Below are 22,138 nucleotides of genomic sequence, written 5' to 3' on the forward strand. Positions count from 1 at the left end.
CAGGTATAGCTGTGGAAAATGGGATAATCCAATTTCTATTTAATTAGAAAGTTTAAAGCCACAGCACCTATCGTCACTTCCTATTTTTCAGTCTACCCTGTTTCCCCAAAAATAAGACATTCCCTGATAAACCCAATCTGGCTTTTGAGCGCATGTGCTAAAATAAGCCTCTCCCTGAAAATAAGCCCTCCCCAAAAAATATTTAAACACAGCTGGAAATCAGGTAAGACTGCAAGTAGAGCCCTGTCTTGCTGCACACGGCCCAAAATAATATCTCCCCGAAAATAAGGCCAAGTGCTTATTTTGGGGTTCAAAAAAATATAAGACACGGTCTTATTTTTGGGGAAACACGGTATTTAAAATTAACTAAAAAGACCCGGCTCAATCATTCATTTTTCCTTGTATAGAAATGATTACTACTGCCTTCCACGAAATCAAGTAGTTCAGTAAATTCTGCAGAAATCTCACATGAACTCGTATAGCAATTGTTTAGAATGACACGACAGGTTTTCAACCCAGTCATTGTAGCACCTCCACAATTGCGATCATGATTTGGCAACCGGCTTTCAGTAAAATAGTTGCAGGGTCCCAGGATCACATGATCACCATTTGTAATCTTCCTTGCCAGCTTTCCACAAGCAAAAGTGGAAGCCAGCACAGAAGGTTGCAAGTTGCTTTTGCCAACTTTTCTCCCAAGGGGACCTGCTATGGATTACAAGATCTCAGGGGTTTTGTACTCCATAACAGAGGTCTCCAACTTTGGCAACTTTAAATCTGGAGGACTTCAACTCCCAGAATTCCATAGCTGGCTGGGGAATTCTGGGAATTGAAGTCCTCCAGGCTTAAAAGTTGCCAAGGTTGGAGACTCCTGCAACACTAACCAAGAACACCTGCTTTAGCCTGTCCACAGCCTTTAATCCGTCTGTGCCTCAGCGCTGAGTCAAGGCACCCCCATAGCACCCGTTCCATCTTCTTACCCACCTGCCCATGACATTCCCTGTAGCATCTGCACTCCTCCAGCACTTCTTGCCTGGAATTCCCATCTCTTCCTGCTTAACAATGCAGTTCTGAGGTTACAACCGCAGCCACAACTACTGATGGGATTGCCACCCGAGCAATGCAGTCAACAAGGTTGCCCTTTACAGCTATGTTGCAAGCAACGGCGATTCTGGTCCTAGTTGAAATAGCCATATTGTATGGCTGCATGGAGTGCTCGACTTACAATCACAATTGAGCCCAAAATTTCTGTTGCTAAGTGAGACATTTGTTAAGTGAGTTTTGCCCCTATTTTGACCTTTCTTGCCACGTTGTTAAGAGAATCATTGCAGTTGATTAGTTAGTAACCTGATTGTTAAGTGAATCTGGCTTCCCCACTGACTTTGCTTGTTAGAAGGTCACAAAAGAGGGATCACATGACCTTGGGACACAGCAACGGTCATAAATATGAACCAGTTGCTAAGCATCTGAATTTTGATCCTGAGATCATTGGGATGCTGCAAAGTTTTAACTGAAAAATGGTCATAAGTCACTTCTTTCAGTGCCGTTGTAACTTCACTAAACAAACTCTTGTTGAGCATTTGCAGGTGCTTTTTAAGCATTCCTGGGTTCTCTCTGCACTCAAAGGCAGATTCAGGGTCATTTAAGAGTCATACAGATATAAGCACTACCGAGACTGAATAATTTTAAGAGTTAATATACTGGTTGTAAAATGAATCTTAAAAAGAAATGACAATATTTTGTCAGTAAAGCGATAGCACTTTTCCTCAAATATAGCAATTTTCTACTCTTCAACTTAATGTTTATTCTCTGAAACAGAATGAGGCGATCACTAAGCTGCAATATACACCTTTCAGATGGGCTGTGATTCTAGATTCATAGAGTAGTCCAACACAGTAATATCCATGAAAGCTTTGCCTCTAACAATGTCTATCATTTTATCCGTGCAAACAATTTCATGCCAATTTAAGCTCATCAAAGAACATAATCTTATGGAAGAAACAAGCAACTAAATCTTATTGCTACAAAAATGTTTCTGTTCCATATCCTCATTCCTACTCATCTATCATCATCCTGCGTTTGCCGCAAGTTCCCTTAAAAAGATTTTTTTCCCCCTTAGAATCCTGATGCACTTAAATTATGGCATGATGCTTATGAGGACTTTGAAGATGAACGTATAGAGGTTGCAGAATTTTTGTGACCGTGACACTGTTGACAAGTGCATTTTATAACGTCTCTTTCTGGCCTAAACAGGCAACACAAGCAATCAAGTGGCCTTGGCTGTTTTGATTGGTGTAACTCTTTTGTAGAAATCGAACGATTGCTAGCAGCCGAAACTGCAGAAACAGCCTCTCTTCTCTTTTCTCTTAAGATAGTTAAGTGCTGTAACCTTTCCATTTCTACAAGACGTGAGACAATTTTATCAAGTGAGTCATTAAGTGGTGGATTTATAGATGATTTCCAACTGTCGGACTTGGATAAGGACAATTTTTTAAAATCTAAATTATTATAGGGTGAAGGAAGAAAATCAGGGTATGGAAACTTGTCATTTTCAAGCAAAGAGAGAGCATCTTCCTGGTCCAAGAAAGAGTCTGTCTTTATGTTAACATTTAGATTTTTGAAATATTTCAGCAAAGCTATATTTCTTTTCTCACTCTCAGTCACTTCCTTTTCTTCTACTAAATGCTTGTTTTCTGCGTTAACATTTCTTTTTTTCCATTTCCATTTACTTGCTGAATGTATGTCATCACTGCTACTATCCGTAGCAAGGTAAGAATCTGAAGTGGTAACTTCATTGGTCTTTTTGAGAGAGTCTCCGTCATCTTTTCTGCAGTTTTTTTCTAATGCAGTCTTCTTAGTTTCTGGATAAGAAACAGGGTGATATCTCTTCGTAAAAAAATGTACTGGCGGATTAGTAGTGGCTAAATTTATAAGACCGTCACTGGAGCCAGATCCCAATTCTGCATCAGGTTTACTGAAGTCTCTGAAGAGAAAATGAAAAGAAACTGAAATTGTGCTTGCACGCTCTTTATGACAAGGCATCACAAAATCTGTATGAAAAACTAGTTGCCCCTGAAGTGCCACATAGAATACTCTGAAATAAGAGTTTACACTTATTTATTATTTTTTTCCCAGAAGGGGCAAGAATCAAGCACACAAGTGACTGAAAATATATGGCACCTCATCTACTTTATCACAGTTTACAAATCAGAAGAATTCTCAGATGATAGGGCAGGATGTTGCTCCCAGTCAACACAACAGACAACAGACACCATCATGACTTGACAAATCTGAATGACTCTTATCAGCAAAATGTTATGCTCAACTGTAAGAACATCCAGGTTGGACAGCAACTGGTTTTTCATTTTTTTAAAAATAAGGTCATTGGCCTCTAAACAGCATTGCAGGATGACAACCTAACATCTTTTCTACTGCTTCAACTCTCGCATGTCACCAGGATAAAGGGAATTGCTGCAAGCTTGCCTAGAAATTTCTTAAGGGCCCACAAGAAACCAGCTAGGTACAGAAAGCACCTGGGCTGCATCATCTTAATCAGGCTATATGTACTGTGGAGAACTTGGGTAGCTAGTTTCATCTGGACTAGGAAGTGATCTGCCCTCCACGAAAGATATATATAAATGTTCCTCATATTCGACTTACTACACACCTGCTCCAAAGCAAAAGTGATTATGTGAATAGTCACCAATGGAGACCCTGAACTCCCAAATTCTGCTTAAACACCCCAAGAGCATGGCAATTTAAATTGCTCAACATACGGACTTTTAAGATTGCTATTAATTATTAACAATTGCTATTAATAACGTGTTTCTCAGAAAATAAGACCCGGTCTTTTTTTTTGCTTCCAAATGAGGCATTAGGTCTTATTTTGAGGGGATGTCTTTTCCACTGAGTGACCCCATGGCAGCAGCACCGACAGCCCCGTCCAGCATGAGCCAGTGTGACTGCTGCTGGCCACTTCTGCAGGCACTTGCCACTTGCACGTGGTGCCCCCCGGCCTCCGTTTTGCCATCAGAGGCCTTTGGAAAGGCCTCAGCAGCCAAGAAACGAGCTCCAGATTGATGTGCGTGGCACCCCCCCACCCTGGCCTGTTTCACTGTCAGAGGCCTTTGGAAAGGCCTTTGCACCTGGTTGCATGAGGTGGGGCGAGGTGCATGGATAAAAATCAAGCTAGTGCGGGGATGGGGTGGAGCTGCCCTATATGCCCCGCACCCGCTTACCTTAGGACAGTTGCAGTCAGGCCTCCCACATCCCGCCTCGCTGGCCAACTTGGGCCGCTTGCACAGATCGCTCCCAGCCTTCATTTTGCAATCAGAGGGCCTCAGGAAAGGTCTCTGCAGCCAAGAAATGAGCTCCAAATTGACGCATGTGGCGCCCCCTGCCTCTGTTTCACCATCAGAGGCCTTTACAAAGCCCAGTCACCCGGACAATATTTTTTTTACCTGCTGACAGAAGTATTGCCTTGATTAGGTAGATGGCTCCAGGAATGGAATTGCCCTTGTTTGTTGCTATTGGAATTCAGCTGAAAAATGTAAAATGGTTTAAACAAAAGTACAATTGGTATGCAACTTGGAAAAATTGTTGAAATTTAAGCATAAGTAATTTGTATTATGGAAAGTGTTTTGCAAACGTATACTACCTGTGTTGTCCTAGAATTTTTTGACGTGTTAAGAGTTGTCAACTGTTCAATTGCAGCTTTATAGTGGTCCTATAAAAGAACAGAGTCACTGTAATATTTATTAAACAAAACATGCATTATAAAATTCAGTGACTATTTTGAGCTATGTGTTTTATTTCAAGCCTATACCCAATTCCACATGTTGGGCTGAGAAATTCCACAGATGTGCAACTCATATTTAAATATTGTACAATTACTTGAAAGAAAAATCAAGGTTTCCCAACATTATTTACCTTTAAAGTCCAGTGAGAAGAAACTAACGATGTTTTTCTGTCTCATTTTCCCTTAGGGTAATTTGAGATAATCCAAGATAGTTTTCCTTTTAAGAAAATACAGTATATCTTTTTTCAAATGATTTTATGTGATTCCAGAATTCAATAAAATAATCTGTCTGGAAAGACTTAAGGCAAATGATAGACAAATGGAGACACACATAAGAATCAAAGAGGAAGTATGAATGTCTAGAGATCTCATCCCACTTCCTCTCTAACAGTTTTTCAGAAGGGGATAAAGACCTTCTGTTTAAGAGGACTTTTGGCAAATAATCCTATTTTTTTAAATCATTATTTTAAGATTTTAGTTATTCAATTGTTTTTTCTCTGCTGTTTTATTTTATAATTATTTTAATTTTAATTGATTTCATTTATGTTGTGGGTTTCTGGAAATCTCTAAAGAAGGGGGTCAACTTTGACAGAGCCTGGTTTATATGCTGAATGGATACGGATCACAGTTGACAACACAGCAATGTTTATGGGCGGGAGACATGATATAATAGAGGTGGGACAAGGATATTCCATTTGTTCTCCCAGTTTTGGGTGAAAGATTTTCAAACATTCCTTTAAAAAAAAAGCCATATTAAACCTATTTTTAAGGCCTATACTAGTTGTATTCTGTCTTGAATCAGAATAGCATGAAATTACCATCAATTTTCAACAGTGGTAGTAAGCGAAAGCTCCGATGGCTACAAAATGGGCTTCGGCCTAGTATTAAGGTTTCAAGTTCCCCACCTCTCCTAGGGAGATAAGTTGGAGATACATATTTAAGGTAAAGATGAATAAATAAAATATTCCTTTGTTTGTTTGTTTGATCAATCTGCACAGCTGCCCATCTCAACAAGTGACCCAGGAGATGAACAATATTACAATAGGTTAAAAACAATTCCAACTACGAATACAAGAACTAAAATATACAGAAGCCAAGGAAGATATCACAATCAACAGGAGACAGGTCCCTTCACACACTCAGGACTCCAAGCCTAGGCCCAGAACCAGATCTTTTCAGCCTTATGAAAGGCCAGCAGGGTCAGGGCCCTCCAAAAATTACAGTTAGGTCTAAGAAAAATACTCAGTGAAAAGTCCTAAGTATTCATTGGGTGGAATTCAGAGACGAGTTTAATGATGGTTAAAGCTGTGCTATATTTCAATAAAAGAAAGCATAAATGAAGAAACAAGAAAAGATTTGTGTGGTTCAGCATAACACTTGTTGCTGAAATTGTTGGACTTACATGCAAACTACAATGGTTGCCTATTTACTGTTGAAACAGTTTAATATAACCTTACTACCAATACTAAAGTAATTCTATCTCTAAAACAGAAGGTTCCAACCACAGGATGTTTTGATTTATCTGATTCCTTGCCAGCTGGCTAGAAATTATGATGAAAACAAGTTTGAGTCTTTAATCTTCCCTTTGCTTTAATTTCCAAACAGGATTGGGAGGAGGGGCACACAAAGGCTTAAAATATATTAAACTCTTAAGTGTCTACTGCCTGTCTCCATCCTCACCCTCACTCATCTCTTTGGAATTTTCCAGACTTTAAAACAGTTTTAAAAAGACTTTAAAATATCCTCCTTACAATCTTTTTGGACATTTGCCTTCTGGCAGAAGATACAGAACAATTAAAACTTGGACCACACGTCTTCTGAATAGTTTTTATCCCAGAGCTATAATTTTTTTTTTTTAATTTGATTTATATACCGCCCTTCTCCGGAGACTCAGGGCGGCTTACAATGCACTCAACAATGAACTAAAGGGCCACCATCAGTGAGCTGATGGACAGCATTACTTGGTCTGTTATGTGGATGTTAAGGGGGGGTTTAGGGATGGGGAATTTTGGTGGGTGGAGGTATGTCTGGGGCAGTGGTGGGTTCCTCCCGGTTCGGTCCGGTTGAGCCGGTAGCGGTGATGATATGACGTCACTGAACCGGTTCTCCCCCCCCCGCCCTCCCACCCACCCCCACGTTATTCTTACCTTTTATTTGGTCCCACCCCCAATTTATTGCTGCCTCCTGAGTCCCAGCTGATGACTAGAGGGAAAAAAACTGTTTAAACTCTTGCCATGGGGCTTCAAAGGGCTGCCCTACAACTGATCAGTGTTAAAAGCAAACAAATGAATCGGGTTGTAAGTGCGAGGACCTTCCAGAAATGACTCTGACCAGCTAGCCATGCCTACCTAGTCACATGACCTCCAAGCCACACCCACAAAATAAGCCACGCCCACAGAACCGGTAGTAAAAAAAATTAGAACCCACCCCTGGTCTGGGGATTGTCATGTGTGTTGGGCTTGGTCTCTGGGTATTATGTGAATTTCGTTGTATGGGTATACTGTGTATATACGTACAATGACAATAAACTTTATATATATGTATGTATGTATGTATGTATGTATGTATGTATATGGAATTTTTTTAAAAAAAAATTTTTGATTTATATGCCACCCTTCTCCGGAGACTCAGGGCGGCTTACAATGCATTTTCCAGACATTAAAACAGTTGGGCTCAAAAAGACAAAAGGGGTAATAAAATATTAGATTCACTGAAAAGGAGAATTAACATATGGCTCTTGGGATCCAATAAGAAGAAGCAGGCCTCAGAACAAACATGCATGGGACTACAATATTGTGAATAACTAAAAGTCTAATGCATTTTGTGGATGGATTGGAAAATCAAGATTTAAATGGTTTAGAGAATACGGAAGTCAACTCATACCTGAATAATGTATGCAATACTTCCTTTGAAATAAAAATGATGTCAGTTTAGCATAGGTTGCTATAACATTATTAAAGGAGTTTAATAATTTTTGCCCTTACCTTGTAAAATGTGCTTGTAGGAGTACCTGCAAAAGAGCAAAAGTTACCTTTATTTATATAAATTGTTTTTTAATTTCTTAACATAAAGAATATCTGTGCTTCCTGTGGCAAGCTTACCTTCTGGTGAATGAAATTTCTTTTCAGCAGAACAGTCAGTTTCCAGACTATAGACATACGATTCCTGTAATTAAACTCATGTTTAGTTTTGCTAACTGCATATAAATGAACCATACATTTTTACTTGTATTATTTTGGTAATAATTTTATTACCGTATGCCATCCAGAGTTATCCTTGAGTTTGTTATTCTTATAAATTAAACATTGCTACACTAGCTATGATGCAGTCTGAAAAGCATTAAACAATCAATTTGAGACCGCATTTTAGGAAAGTAAAATAACTACATTATTTTAGAACGTGGAGCTAACCCTTCCTAATTATATCATCTTAAGTTTCCCTCAAATTGAGTTTGACTCAATATGCAGACAAGTCCTTTGGATGGGGCAAGAATATGGAAATGGTTTACTATGGCCCTATTCTGGATTTTCTTTATTTTTTGATTTCCCAGTCTAATTACATATAGGTGATTCTCTAAATGGGAGAGATCAAGTATGTGGTAATACAGGTGCACATAATCAAAAGTCACATGAAATACAGCATATAAATGAATTTGACTTATTCTTAGGAATTTGATTTACTCTTACAAAATATTTTTTAATCTTCATTTATTTTTCTTATTTATAACTTCTTTTGCTATAAAATAGTCAACATATGACACATGTACCTCTGAAAAAAAAGTTTTCTTTAAAAACAATGCCCAAACCTTCAAAATTTAACCAATGTACTTGGTTGTATTCAGCATAGTATTACAGTGACTGCACTACAGAAAAGTATTCAGTTGTGACTACTTTTGTTCAATTGTGATTGATATTAATACAGTGGTCCCCACCTTTTGCAGCTTGATGGCCCGCCAGAGAGGGTGAGAGGGGAACTGGCCTGGGTGAGTGGTAGTGCATAGTTTGACTTACACAAGTTAGTTCAACTTGTGCTCACCCCTTGTGCGGTCTGGTTGTGAATAAGCCACGGCCCAGTAGTGGGCCGCTGCCCAGGGGTTGGGGACCCCTGAATTAGTATGTATCAAAATAGCAGGCTTCATTGTTTATTCAATATTTGACTGGTCTTTCTTTGCCTAATGTTCTGACTTGAGATGTGAGTATATTTTGCTTCTTCAAAAATGATAATGAAGTACATTTATAAGGCCATACAGCACTTTGAATTCAGCTTTAGGAAAGATGCTCCAGCAGATTTAGCAGTACAGGTGTAGCATTTGCCTGCAAGTATTTAAAGCAGCCACATCTTTTCCTGGAAATCATATGGCAGTTCTGGTGGGTAGATGCATGGTCCAAAGAAAAGGTACAATCGCTTTGAGGGCTTGCAGATAGCAGGTGATATGTTCCTGCTCCCATGTGCTCTGAAACATCTTTCTATAGCTATAATTATATGTGTTAAGGATATTCTTGGCTCATAACCGATGTTGTGGGTTATTGAGCAGAGTACCCTTTGAGTAAACGCATGAAAAGCGACTGGGAGTGGTTGTGAACAATCACAGTTAACATACAAACACACTGAGTTCTTGTAGTCTTTTACTTTTAGAAAAAAGTAAAGCAAAGTCCAAAAACAATCCAAGTCATATACAGATAAAACAAGAGTTAAAAGATTAATCCAGGGATATTTCAAATACAAAGTCTTCTTACCAGTTGTAGTCATACACAATAAAACAGTTCTTCTTGAGTTTCAAAACAGGAACAAGTTCAATATCAAAACATTCAATAAATAGTAGAAAACAACATGTAGCTATGATCAAACAGTGATCATGCAGAGAGATCAGGTAGAGAGTTACAGCAAATAAGCAAGTAAAATGGTGTAGTATCCACACAAGCCATGATCCTGACTTCCCTTAAGTACATTGGCTACAGAGCTTAGCCAATCAGGATACAGGATGATGCAATACAGTCTTAAAGCAATATAATACCTTTCTGACTGCAAACATACATTGTTGGTTTATATATTACCTGACCAACTAGTTAGACAAATAACCATTTCCTAACAATATGACAAACCATCCATTTATTATTAAACAGCAGATATGGTATAGAATGGGTTCTGCATACAAGAATAGTGTCAGATGTAAATGCCTTATTCTCCAATGTGTAAATAATGTATATATGGAACATCAGAGGTTAACTTATTCTTTGGACTTTAATGTATTCATAACTTACCACTCCCATTCCTAGCTCCACCCCTTGTATATATAAGGAGCCACCCTCACCATTCTCGCTGCTTCTACCTTGAATATTCAGTGAATATAGAATGCCTATCATAATTAAAAAGAAATATATTTAAAGCTCTAACTCCTATTATCTTTATTGAGTCTGATCCTGAAAATATTGCAACAAGCTGGTAGCAGAGGATGGTTAATTGACTCAATAAGTAATTAAAAATGTCAAAGAAAGATAGGCCCAACACCAGGGCCTACAGCAAAGAAATAGAAACTGATCAAGAGATGATCAACGAATCCACCAATGCGATTTCGAGAGAATCCGAAGAATACACCACTGAAGAAGAAGAACTAATGAGTGAAAATAATGACCAGAAAGAAATCGAAATAGAAAATAACGAACTCAGGTCAGAGATATTAAAGATACTAAAAAGCCAAAAGAATGATGAAAGTCTCATCGCGGACCTCCAGGAGATGCTGAAGAACAGCGGAGCAGCGAGAGAGAAAAACGTCATTAAAGAAAAACCCAAAGATCAAAAAACCGTAAGTGAGATGACTACTGAGAAAATAGTTGTTAAAAAGAAAAGATGTGATCCCGCGCGAAATTTTGAATGGCAGCCATCTTGGTTTCAACGAACTTCAAAAGAGAATGGAGCAGAGCCAATCAAAACGCTCAGTTCAAAATTTCTGGCGCGAAAAACACTATCAGACGAAGAAAGTGAGAAAGAAGTCTCAAACTCTTCAGATGATCCAAAATCAGAAAGTGAAGACGATTTAACAAAATCTCAAGTAAAATCAGCAATGAAAACGCTTTTTGCTGCTTTTGGGCCAAGACTGAAAATTACCAAGACATCTACGAAGAAGCAAGAAATCAAACCGGCGACTCAAGACCTGCACGCTCCCATCCTGATTTCGAAAGCGACAACGCCCGAGCCCAGAGAGCCATGCCGATTTCGCCCTACACCACAGACAAGATCGAATACCAACGCACACAAAAAGAAGAAAAGAACCGTCGCCACCACCAGAACCCCAAAAAACGAGCCAGAGACCGACTCATCTGAGGAGGAGCGGATCGAGAGAGCTGAAAGGGAGAGAACCTTCCACGACGCCACCAAAGAAGAAATGAGCAACGCGCATGTGCGAAACTACGTAGACGACCCAGAAGGACTTGAACTGGCCAGAGAACCGCGCAGACTCATTGCAAGCATCCCAATGCCGTTCTGTAATTTCCTGCACTTGAGAGATCACGGACTGCCCCAGGTTGTAAGTAATGGACAGAATAACGTAGGTAACTTACCCAGTGACTTCCCAAAACTTAGAATTGATGGCATTAATTTACAAGAGTGGTATCAACAGCTTCAGGTTATTTTCATGAAAGAAAATTTACTATTCTTTATAACTAGCCCTCCAAGAAGACCTTGGACTTTAAAAATAGATTGTTTACATCATAGAGCATTTTTCATAATAATATCTAGCGTGTCTCCTGCAATGTATCATAGCATCAAACCAAACCTAACTGTATCAGAAATAATTCAATGCATGTTTAATCTATTTCACAGCGATAGCGTAGCTACAACCACAAGAATGTCTAAGGATTTCTTTTCCTCTAGAGTAAAACCAGGGGTTTCTATAAGTGAGCATTTGATAAATCTAAACAAAATAAGAGCTGAGCTACAATTGAGGGGGGAAGTGATTTCAGATCAAACAATGAAAAGTGTTATTATCAATTCACTTGATCCATCATGGGATAGCTTTATGTCACACTTAGATACCATTAATTTGGGATATTTATCCATAGAAAGTCTATCTAACAAATTGATAGCAGAAGACAATTCAAGAAAAAATCGATCCAGTAACCAAACAGACCACAAACCTTTTAGGAAAGTAGTCTTTCAAGATAAACATAATGAGGCCTTTAGATGCTACAATTGTGGATCCAGGGAACATAGTAGAAGAGACTGCCCCAAAGTCTCAAGAGAGAGACATAGGCCAGAATATAGGAGCAAATATAATTACAAACAATCTTCCACAGATAGACACGAATATAGAAGTCCACCAAATTACAAAGAAGGTAGAGGGGGTAGAGAAAATTCAAAAGAGAGGAAATCTGGGTCACTGAATGGGCTAAATAAACAAGACAGCACCAGAACACAGCAGGATGAGAATAACAATTGGCTTATTGATTCTGGTGCAACAAATCACACCACCAACAACAAAAGTATATTATCTTCATTTATAGAAGATAAGTTTGTGATAAAGGTAGCTAATCAAGAAAAGGTTCAAGTACTAGGCAAAGGAAATGTGACCTTGCCTGGTCTAGGGAAAATAGAGGGGGTATTATTAATCCCAGAAATACCTCACAACATACTAAGTGCCATAAAATTAAGCAGAGAATCTGATATCAATATAGTTTTCTCAAAGGGGAAAGCAACTATAGAAAAGAACAAAACAAATGTAGGTACTGTAATGATAAAAGGAGGTCTACCCTATCTGATAACTAAAGAAAGATGTTTACATAACATTGATTCAAATATGGAAGATTGTATTGAAGCAGATGATGAAAATGTCAGTAACAGTGACAATGATGAGTGTAGAATAACTCATGATCACAAAAATACATACAAGGAAAAGAAACCAAAAATAGGTAAACCAATTCATGATGAGTGTGCTCACATCTTACACAGGAAGTTAGGACATGCAAGCTTTCCTGTAGTACAAAAAATGACTGAACACGCAGAAGGTGTCAAAATAAAAAATTGTGAAAATTATTTGGAATGTTCAGTATGTAAATCCACCAAACTAAAAACCAGTCCCAGACCAAAAAAATCTAACAGATCAACTAACAATATTTTTGATTTGGTACATATGGACTTAGTTGGTCCATTAAGTCCCTCAATTACCTATAGAAAACGTTACTTCCTAACAATAGTGGATGACTACAGCCGATATGGTTTTGTTTACACATTAAAGCACAAGGATGAAACATTTCAGAAATTTAAGGAATTCTACAAACGTATAGAAACACAACATAATATCAGAATAAAGCAAATTATGACAGATAGGGGATGTGAGTTCATGTCTAAAGAATTCTCCCAATGGTTAAAGGATAGAGGAATGTTACATTTCACGTCCAATCCTTTTTCTGCATTTCAAAATGGAGTTGCAGAGAGGAAAAATTCCACACTACAAACCATGATTAGGTGCACATTAGAGGATGCTGGTTTAGGCAAACAATTTTGGTCAGAGGCATTACATTATTCAAATTACACTCAAAATAGAACCTGGTCCAGTATTGTGAATAAGACACCATATGAGGTGATGTACAATAGAAAACCCAAATTATCACACATGCACATATTTGGAGTCACTGCAGACGTACACATACCTAAACAATTGAGGAGAAAGGGAGAAAACGTATCCAGGAGATTAAGATTCATGGGATACGAAACTGGAACCAAAGGGTACAGATTTATTGATAGTAATAACAAATTTATAGTATCCAGAACAGCTGTGTTCCATGAACAGGCCAATTGGTCAAAATTGCACCTTAATGAAATATTTCCTAATAAATGTAAAGATACGATATCTTGCGAGGAAGGAACAACAGAAAATCAAAATATTAACAAAAGTAAGAACAAAACCAAAACTTGGACTAATAGTCAGCATAGAATAAAGACAGACACATTAACAAAAAAGGAAGCTAGATATTTGCATGATAACCATAGCAAGCCTGAAAGAACTATTAGAAACAATAGAAACCAAATACCAAATAAATACAAAGATTACATAATGCATATGAATGGAGAACAAATAACACCTAATACATATGAAGAAGTATTGAAACTTCCACATGAAGAAAGAGAAAAATGGGAACTAGCTATGGAAAAGGAGATGGAAAGTTTACAAGGATTAAATGTATTCACACCTGCGATCGCACCTAAGGATAAAACAATTATAGGTACCAGGTGGATTTATAAAATTAAGAACTTAGAAGGAGGCAATACCTTATACAAGGCTAGACTAGTTGCACAAGGCTATGCACAAAAATACCCAGAAGACTATACTGATACATATTCACCCACAGTGAGAACAGAGAGTGTCAAAACAGCCCTTGTAGTAGCATCTGCACTCAATCTGGACGTATTCCAATATGACATACAGACCGCATACTTACATGCAAAATTAGATAAGGAAATATATGTAAGAGCACCACACAGTCAATACACTAATAAGAACGAAATTTGGTTATTAAATAAGAGTCTGTACGGATTAAAGCAATCCGGCAAAAGATGGTACGATTGCTTGGTAAAAGTACTTAAGACCATGGATTTCAACGCCACCACTGCTGATAACTGTTTCTTTGTAAAAAAGAGTAATGATCATATTGAATTTGTATTAATTTACGTGGACGATATTTTATACATTGGAAAGCATAAAGAGAGCAGGGAAATCTTTGTAAATAAGTTAAATGAACACTTCTCACTGAAATCTCTGGGTAAAGTGAATAAATACCTTGGTGTGCAAATTAACAAAACTAAAAGGGGATTCAAACTTACACAGAAAGATAAAATCATCGAACTCCTAAACAAATGTAACTTAAATAATGCCAAAACCTGTGACACCCCTATGCAAACTGATTTTCTTAGAAACACTGATGAATCTTCCCCTGAGTTTAAAGACAACACATTTTACAGATCAGTTATAGGTTCACTCCTTTATATATCTAATTGGACTAGGCCAGATATTGCATTACCTCTCAATCTACTGTCAAGATATGTTAGTAAACCAACCTTGTATCATTGGGAAGCTGTCAAAAGAATTCTAAGATATCTGAAGGGTACATTAGATTTTTGTTTAATGTTGGAACCCAATAATGACAGAGAACCAAAAATTACTTGTTATGCTGATGCAGATTGGGCTGGTGATACATCATGCAGAAAGAGTACTTCTGGTTATGTTTTTCTATTGAATGATTGTCCAGTTTACTGGTATACTGGTAAACAAGAACTAGTAGCCACTTCTACTACAGAAGCGGAATATGTTTGTTTGTCCAAGGCTGCAAATAACCTTGTATGGTTCAATGATCTGATCACTGATGTTTGGAAGAAGCCCACTTTACCATTTATTATGCATGAAGACAATAAAGCGGCCATTGAAATATCCAGATCCGATGCAATTGGACAAAGGTCCAGGCATATTGATATAAAGTTTAAGCATGTGAGACAACTGTCTCAAGACGGATTCATTAAAGCAATACATTGCGATACTTCTGAACAATTAGCTGACATATTAACAAAACCCTTACCTTCTAAACAACACAAATATTTAACTTCTAAATTATGTGTATTATATTGTCCTGAATCAGAATGTAATTGGTGTTGTGTAACGAACCGGCATTTAGAGGGGGATTTGTCAGATGTAAATGCCTTATTCTCCAATGTGTAAATAATGTATATATGGAACATCAGAGGTTAACTTATTCTTTGGACTTTAATGTATTCATAACTTACCACTCCCATTCCTAGCTCCACCCCTTGTATATATAAGGAGCCACCCTCACCATTCTCGCTGCTTCTACCTTGAATATTCAGTGAATATAGAATGCCTATCATAATTAAAAAGAAATATATTTAAAGCTCTAACTCCTATTATCTTTATTGAGTCTGATCCTGAAAATATTGCAACAAATAGATTCATTTAATAAGAGATTGATGTACCTGATGAGAGAAGTTGCTGATTGGCAGAGTTGTCCCATAAATACCAGGAATGGCTTCTTTTTTTTCCTTCAAATTGGCAAATTTGTCAACCTGGCTTTTTTCACCCAGCCTGTATGTAGATGAGAATTATGAGAGACACAAAAATATGCACATCAGGATGAACAAGTAATGAAAATAATAATAGATTTGTTAATATAGGACAGTGCCAAATTATATTTTACAAGGTTTTGCATGCAAAGTTAAATTTAAAAAGCCCTCCGGAGTAGTGAGAGGATGTAGAGAAATTATGGTCAGGAATGACAGGCTGCAAAGCAACAGTAAGAGCAGTTGTTAAAGTAAGATCAGAAGAAAGAAAGGCAAAATTGAAGGTTTTGGGTTTTTCCCCCTAAAACAAAATATTCCTTACTTTAGCCCTCTGAAATATAAATCACATTTCTTGCATAGGAGAAAGTCAGGTTTCAAGAAGTAAAAGGGCATTTCTAAAGGATTATCAGTCAAAGTTATTTTGGAGAGAAAAAGAAGCATAGCTCTAAGTGTTTGTTCTTAAAGGCAATAGTGTATTTAGGCGGTGTGAGGCTGTAAGAAACTTAAATGAAGCAAACAAATCATAATCTTAAAAATGATTCCAAAATAATGGGAGGATACATGCTGTCCAAAATAGAACATTTGATAACTGTTTTCCATATAATACAAATAGTCACATTGGACATTATAGTAAGAATTCAATGAACACTTGATTGAAAGTGTATTAAAGGATCGGGAAAATTGTAACCCTGCAACAAAATGACTTCTGCAAAGATAGGCCTTCTCCCGAAAGTACTGAAAATAGATAGTATATTTGCTTAGGAATGAATTGGGAATAAAGGACAAGATATTGTATGTATGGTAGACAGTAAATTAGATGTGATAAAAGTACAAACCCTACTTGATTTTCTTGGCTGCCTGAAAGGGTGAGAAAAAGATTACTGTATTTAGGAATGAATTAATTCAGAAAATTAGACTGCAGTGGTCATACTGACCGGAAGAGGCAGAGCTAGAAAAGAAAGGACAATATGGCATGATAAATACTAAAATAATAAACCAGCAGCCCCAGATGTTTGGGATTATAATCCTTTAATATTTGTATGCTTGTTGGAAATGAGACTAGCTATACTTCTAAGTATGCAGAAAGCATTAGGTTACCTATCAGGTGGAAAGGTAAACCTTTAATTTTATAATATTTCTGTGACTATTTTTAAAACACAAATTATGAAATAGCAGTAGATTAGGATTAAATATACTTTCTCACCAAAATACTTTTTACATTCTCATTTTTGTTTGACTATATACCTGCATTTTAAATATTTTACATGCATGCCACATGTAAAAACCTGAAAGTGGGCAGTATAGTGTGGAGGAGCTGAGATTAAACCTGTTCCTCCTTACACCTGTGGTTGACTGTGCAATGTTTGAAGCAAGTGGTCCTTAGACCCACAATGACAATGAAATGTCAGTTGTGTCAAAGCAGTAGCTGAACTCTCCTTTCAAGCCAGAGCATTGTCAATTCCCACAGGTTGCCCTCTTCCAAGCCAGAGTTGCTAGCAGGGCTTCCTAAAAAAAACCCCAAGATTTCATGCTCAGATAAACCTGGATTCTACACCGATACACACAAAAGATAATTAAAAAATCACCATACAGTTTAAACTAACTTATTTTTACCTATTTAATCATGCTCAAATAAACCCAGACACGGAACAAAAAAACTCAAGATAACAAAAAAAAACACATTTTTTTTTTGTTACCTGGGTTTTTATTAAATTTTTTACCTATTTAATCAGCTTTGACACTCAAACAAACCCAGATTCGACAGAAAAAAAACTCCCTAAATAATAAAAACACAATAACTCAGGTTTAAATATCATACTACTATATCACTAATATAATACTACCTAATAATATCATGTGATGTATAGAAAAACATTAAATGTGAAAATGTAAAAAATAAATAAATCTAGAGACCTAGGGAGAGGCGAGCGCCAAGCCAAGGGCGGCCCGACTTGGCCATGAGGCAGGCAGGAGCACCTCTCTTTGGGGAGTGCGGATCGCTCGAAGGGCGATTTTTTTGGGGTGGGGGAGTGTCGGGGATTCCCACCCGGCCTTCCGCCTGCGTTCCCTACCCTGGGAAGTTTGTGAAACTTCGCAGCGTTTCTTTCTTAGGAGGAGAAGCAGAGCGTCCACTCGCTGGGTACATGCTGGGGCAGGACGCGGCGGAGCGGAATTTGGGTTTAGCGCCTTGCGCCTCCGCCTCGGCCTTCAGGGTGCGTGGCGGGCCGCTACTCGCCATGGGAATAACCCAGTCCCCGCCGCAGCCTTGCCAGGATCCTCGGGGTTTGTCAAGGGCGAGGCGTCGGTCTCTTTTCTTTCCCCTGGCGTCGCTTTTCCCCGCGCCCACTCGGGTCCTTTCTGGCCGCTCGCTCCCTTCCTAATCCTGATGGGGCGCATCCAGTTGGCCTCTCGGGAGGAAAGAGCAACGGGAAAAGGTAGACTCTCGGGCCCAGGCAGCTCTGCCCTGGTGATGTGAAATGCTCCCTTCGCCTGGTTAGTTGGGTCATAATGAAGGCAAGTGGAGTGGTGGTCCCTGACGCGGTGTGGGGATTGTGCGGTGGAGAGATATAATCCATTGCGAGGTCTTTATAGGCGCCTTCAACTCGGGGGAGCCTGTTTGCATTTGGCGGGGAAGACTGTACTCTAGTTAAAATCTGTGCCATAATCTTTGGTGGGGAGAGAGGACAACGTTTCCTTGCTTGAACAGATTAGCTCATGCTATTCTTCCTGAAGCCATGCGACTTTTTTTCCCCTCCTCTCCTCCCAACCCCTTGTTTTTTAAACCAAAATGAAGAGTTTGCGGAATATTTTATGAATCTGCGATTTAGCATAGGTGACTTTTTTGAAATTCTAACTTTTGTTATAGTAGGTCAGAATTGGAAACATGTTTTAAGTATTGTATCCTAGATGTTTTGTGCTACTGCATAGATGTAGATGTTGTAATGCAAAATAATTTGTGATAATACAAAAAGATGTTTAGGAACAATCTGCTCAGTGATATCAAATACTGTTAATAATATCTTTCCCTTCTTATATAGGGCAAGTGGAAAATTTTGGACAGAAATGTATAAGGCTTGATGTGAAGGCTGAACCAGACAATGAAAAGCCAAAATGATGTCTTTGCCACTGCAACTGATAAGCTGTAACACAGAGCTGTGAATTGGTGTGAAAGAGAAATTTTCTTTAATAGTTTAATTTTTTATTTTTTAATATTGTCTCTGATAAAGCTTACTTTTCAGTTTATGTATTTATTCTATATTCTAATAGGTAAGTAGTTCAGTATCAGGATATGTCAGTAGCTTGCATATAATGTTAATTTTTCTATCTCAGGGATATCAGTGAGGAATGGGATAATCTAATTTCTATTGGAAGCCATATCTATTATCACTTCCTGTTTTTCTGTCCACTTAAAATTAACTAAAAGGAACCCTGCTCAATCATTTTTTCCAGGTGTAGAAATTATTTTGATTGCCTTCCTGTGAAAATAATGTAGATGTGCTGCCGAATTCATGCAAGAACTTGCATACAGCTAGTAACTGTTTAAAGTTATAGTAGCGCTGAATGAGTGACATTTATGACGGATCCTCAAAATTCCAAATGTTGCAGCACTCCCACAGTCATGTGATCATAATTCTGCTGCTTGGCAACCACTTCACACTTAAGATGGTTGCAGTGGCTATTTCACCTGCCTCTCCTATATAGCGACATTTTCTTGGTCACTCCTGCCCATTTAATTGTATAGTTTTTAGCAATTTTTAATGGGTTTTTTTTCCTCTTAAATTTAACATATATTGTTATGGATGAGACAAATGTAAAGGCAAAGACACAGATAAAGAAAGGACTTTTTGCGGACTTGAATATGGGAATTTTTTTAAAAAAATGTCACTAGCCTGGACATTCTCCCTTTACCAAAGTCATTTAAACAACCAATGATAAAAGAACACTTTACACAAAAAGGATTTGTAGGTAAAATAAATGTTCCTTTTATTTCAAACAAATGTGATGTGTTAGAAATAGGCCTTCAAAGAGAATTGGAAAAAACAACTGCTCTCAGACTTTTATTTATCAGTTAGGGTAGGGCTGTCAAACTCCTGGCCCATGGGCCAGATGCGTCACGCGTTGGCCATGCCCAGTTTAGGGAAGGGGGAAAAAGTCCCGATATGTCATGTGATACCACTGTGACGACGTGAGTTTGACACCCCTGAGTTAGGGAAAAACTAAAGGGGAGTCATTATGCCTTCACTTGGGTGTCATCATTACAACTAATTAGTCCATCTACCAGCCTCTGGGGAATTAAAAACAAACTTAAAGACAAAAACCAAAATCAGAAGAAGGAGAGGCTCCTCTGGGAAAACTCAACAGAGTTCTTATTTATTTACTTACTTATTTACTTACTTATGTATGTATGTATGTATGTATGTATTAAATTTATATGCTATCCGTCTTACTGTTGAGCAACTCTGGGGAGCTTGCATTGGAGAAACAATGCCAATTTACAGTATTAATACGTCACCAATCACCAGGATATTATGACTCAAACTACAAAATGTGGATGCAGTCTGAGCAAAGCAAAATAAAGTGAAATTAGAAGTTTTTGTGACTTGAAAACTATGCTGTTATTACTGTATGTTTATCGATTATACTCAATTTTAACTACATGGTAATATTTAGATAGTAATATTTAATGCTGTAAAACACCTATCGTTGCATTATTGGGAAAATAATACATGCTAATTTTGAGAGAAAGCTGTGGCTCTATTTCACTAACAAGAAACTCAAATAACTCCTTAAATGTCAGAGTTCCAAGTAACACCCCAACGAAATAAGACTCTGAGGCTTGAAGTTCCTCAAAGTTCCATTTCATTAGAGATGTCATATAGAGATCGCTGCCATTGTGTCCAAACGGTGGTGCACTCCTCCCCCCCAGTGTCCCCCTGCTCCCCTGCGGGTATAGGAGTGCGGAGCCCTGGACTCTGGCTGGTGTACCTAAATGCCAGGTCCGTGATGAACAAGGCCCTCCTCGTGCAAGATTTAATTGACAAAGAGGACGTGGACCTGGCCTGCATCACGGAGACCTGGTTAGGGCCGGAGGGAGGTATCCCTCTATCCGACTTATGTCCCCCAGGCTTTCGTGTGCTGCACCAACCGCGACTCCAGGGTAGGGGTGGGGGTGTGGTGGTAGTCATTAGAGAAAGTCTTAGTCCTAGGGAGGTCACTGTTCCTTAGATAGGTGGATGTGAATCACTCCTTTTGAAGTGGGACCCTGGAGTTCAGACGGGTCTGTTGGTTACGTACCTATCTCCCAGCTGCGTAGCCTCAGCCCTGCCCACACTACTAGATGTCTTGGCCGAGTTGGCAGTTGAACTCCCCAGCCTTTTGGTTGTAGGAGACTTCATCTTGCCATCGGTCGGGCAGACATCTGAGCTAGTCCGGGAGTTCATGACCTCCATGACGGCCATGGACCTAACTCAGGTTGTACAGGGCCCAACTCACAAAGGAGGACACACACTTGATCTGATTTTTCTCTCTGGACAGTGGATAAATGATCGGGGTAGGGGGGATCTATCCATCTACCCCCTGTCATGGACCGATCATTCCCTCCTTAGGCTGGACTTTCCCTCCGCTAGAACCCGCCGCTGGGAAGCGGAACCAGTGAGATGGTTCCGCCCCAGGCATCTGATGGACCCTGAAAGGTTCCTGATGGAGCTTGGGTCATTTCCCGCCTCCATAACCCACGATTCGTCCAAGGCCCTGGTGGCGGCCTGGGAACAGGCTGCGGTGGGGGCCTTGCGTTGAATTGCGCCTTTGCGGCCTCTGGCCCACCACAGATCCCCATGGTTTACCATGGAGCTCAGGGAAATGAAGCGTCGGAAAAGACGCCTGGAGGGCGGTTGGAGAGCCTCACGCTCTGAATCTGACCGAACACAATTAAGAACCCATATTAGGTCTTATCTTGTGGTGATGGAAGCGGTAAAACGTCATTATTTCGCCGCTCATTGCATCTGCAGAAAACCGCTCAGCAGCCCTGTTTAGAGTGACCCGCTCTCTTCTCAATCATGGAACGAGGGAGGACCCCTTGCAGGGCAGAGCTGAGGATTTTGTACAGTTTCTGTAAGATAAAATCGCTCAGATCCGGACTGGGTTGGACTCTGACTGGGCAGAGTCCATCGAGGAGACAAGGGTTTGTCTTGAAGGTGACACCTGGGTTGAGTTTGAGCTTGTTTCGGTGGATGAAGTGGACAGGATCGTGGGTCGGCTGGGTGCCTCCACGTGTTTATTGGA

At 39.0% G+C, this 22,138-nt stretch overlaps 1 protein-coding gene and 1 long non-coding RNA gene across 2 annotated transcripts; one reads left to right on the forward strand and one right to left on the reverse strand.

Annotated features, from left to right (window-relative positions):
* Window positions 1-1,776: 1,776 nt before the first annotated feature.
* Window positions 1,777-18,519, reverse strand: FAM217A (family with sequence similarity 217 member A). Its single transcript, XM_034429018.3, has 7 exons — window positions 17,929-18,519; window positions 15,773-15,881; window positions 7,897-7,960; window positions 7,780-7,805; window positions 4,655-4,723; window positions 4,458-4,537; window positions 1,777-2,980 (listed from the first exon to the last, which is right to left on the reverse strand). Exons 1-7 carry the CDS (start codon window positions 18,093-18,095, stop codon window positions 2,149-2,151), a joined length of 1,347 nt encoding a protein of 448 aa, XP_034284909.2. The 5' UTR covers window positions 18,096-18,519; the 3' UTR covers window positions 1,777-2,148.
* LOC117672343 (uncharacterized) lies at window positions 18,445-20,464 on the forward strand. Its single transcript, XR_004593180.3, has 2 exons — window positions 18,445-18,689; window positions 18,895-20,464. It is a non-coding gene; the product is annotated as an uncharacterized LOC117672343 (long non-coding RNA).
* Window positions 20,465-22,138: the final 1,674 nt, after the last annotated feature.

The sequence above is a fragment of the Pantherophis guttatus genome, chromosome 3 (assembly GCF_059756535.1).
Source record: "Pantherophis guttatus breed Tessera chromosome 3, ASM5975653v1, whole genome shotgun sequence".
NCBI classification, from domain to species: domain Eukaryota; kingdom Metazoa; phylum Chordata; class Lepidosauria; order Squamata; family Colubridae; genus Pantherophis; species Pantherophis guttatus.

Coding starts and splice junctions, on each gene's coding strand:
- FAM217A (XM_034429018.3), bottom strand. CDS start 18,095: ATGGCGAGTAGCGGCCCGCCACGCACCCTGAAGGCCGAGGCGGAGGCG. Junction 15,882..17,928: donor AGTTTCACAAACTTCCCAGG/GTAGGGAACGCA, acceptor ATCTACATACAG/GCTGGGTGAAAAAAGCCAGG. Junction 4,538..4,654: donor AAAATTCTAGGACAACACAG/GTAGTATACGTT, acceptor TACATTTTTCAG/CTGAATTCCAATAGCAACAA.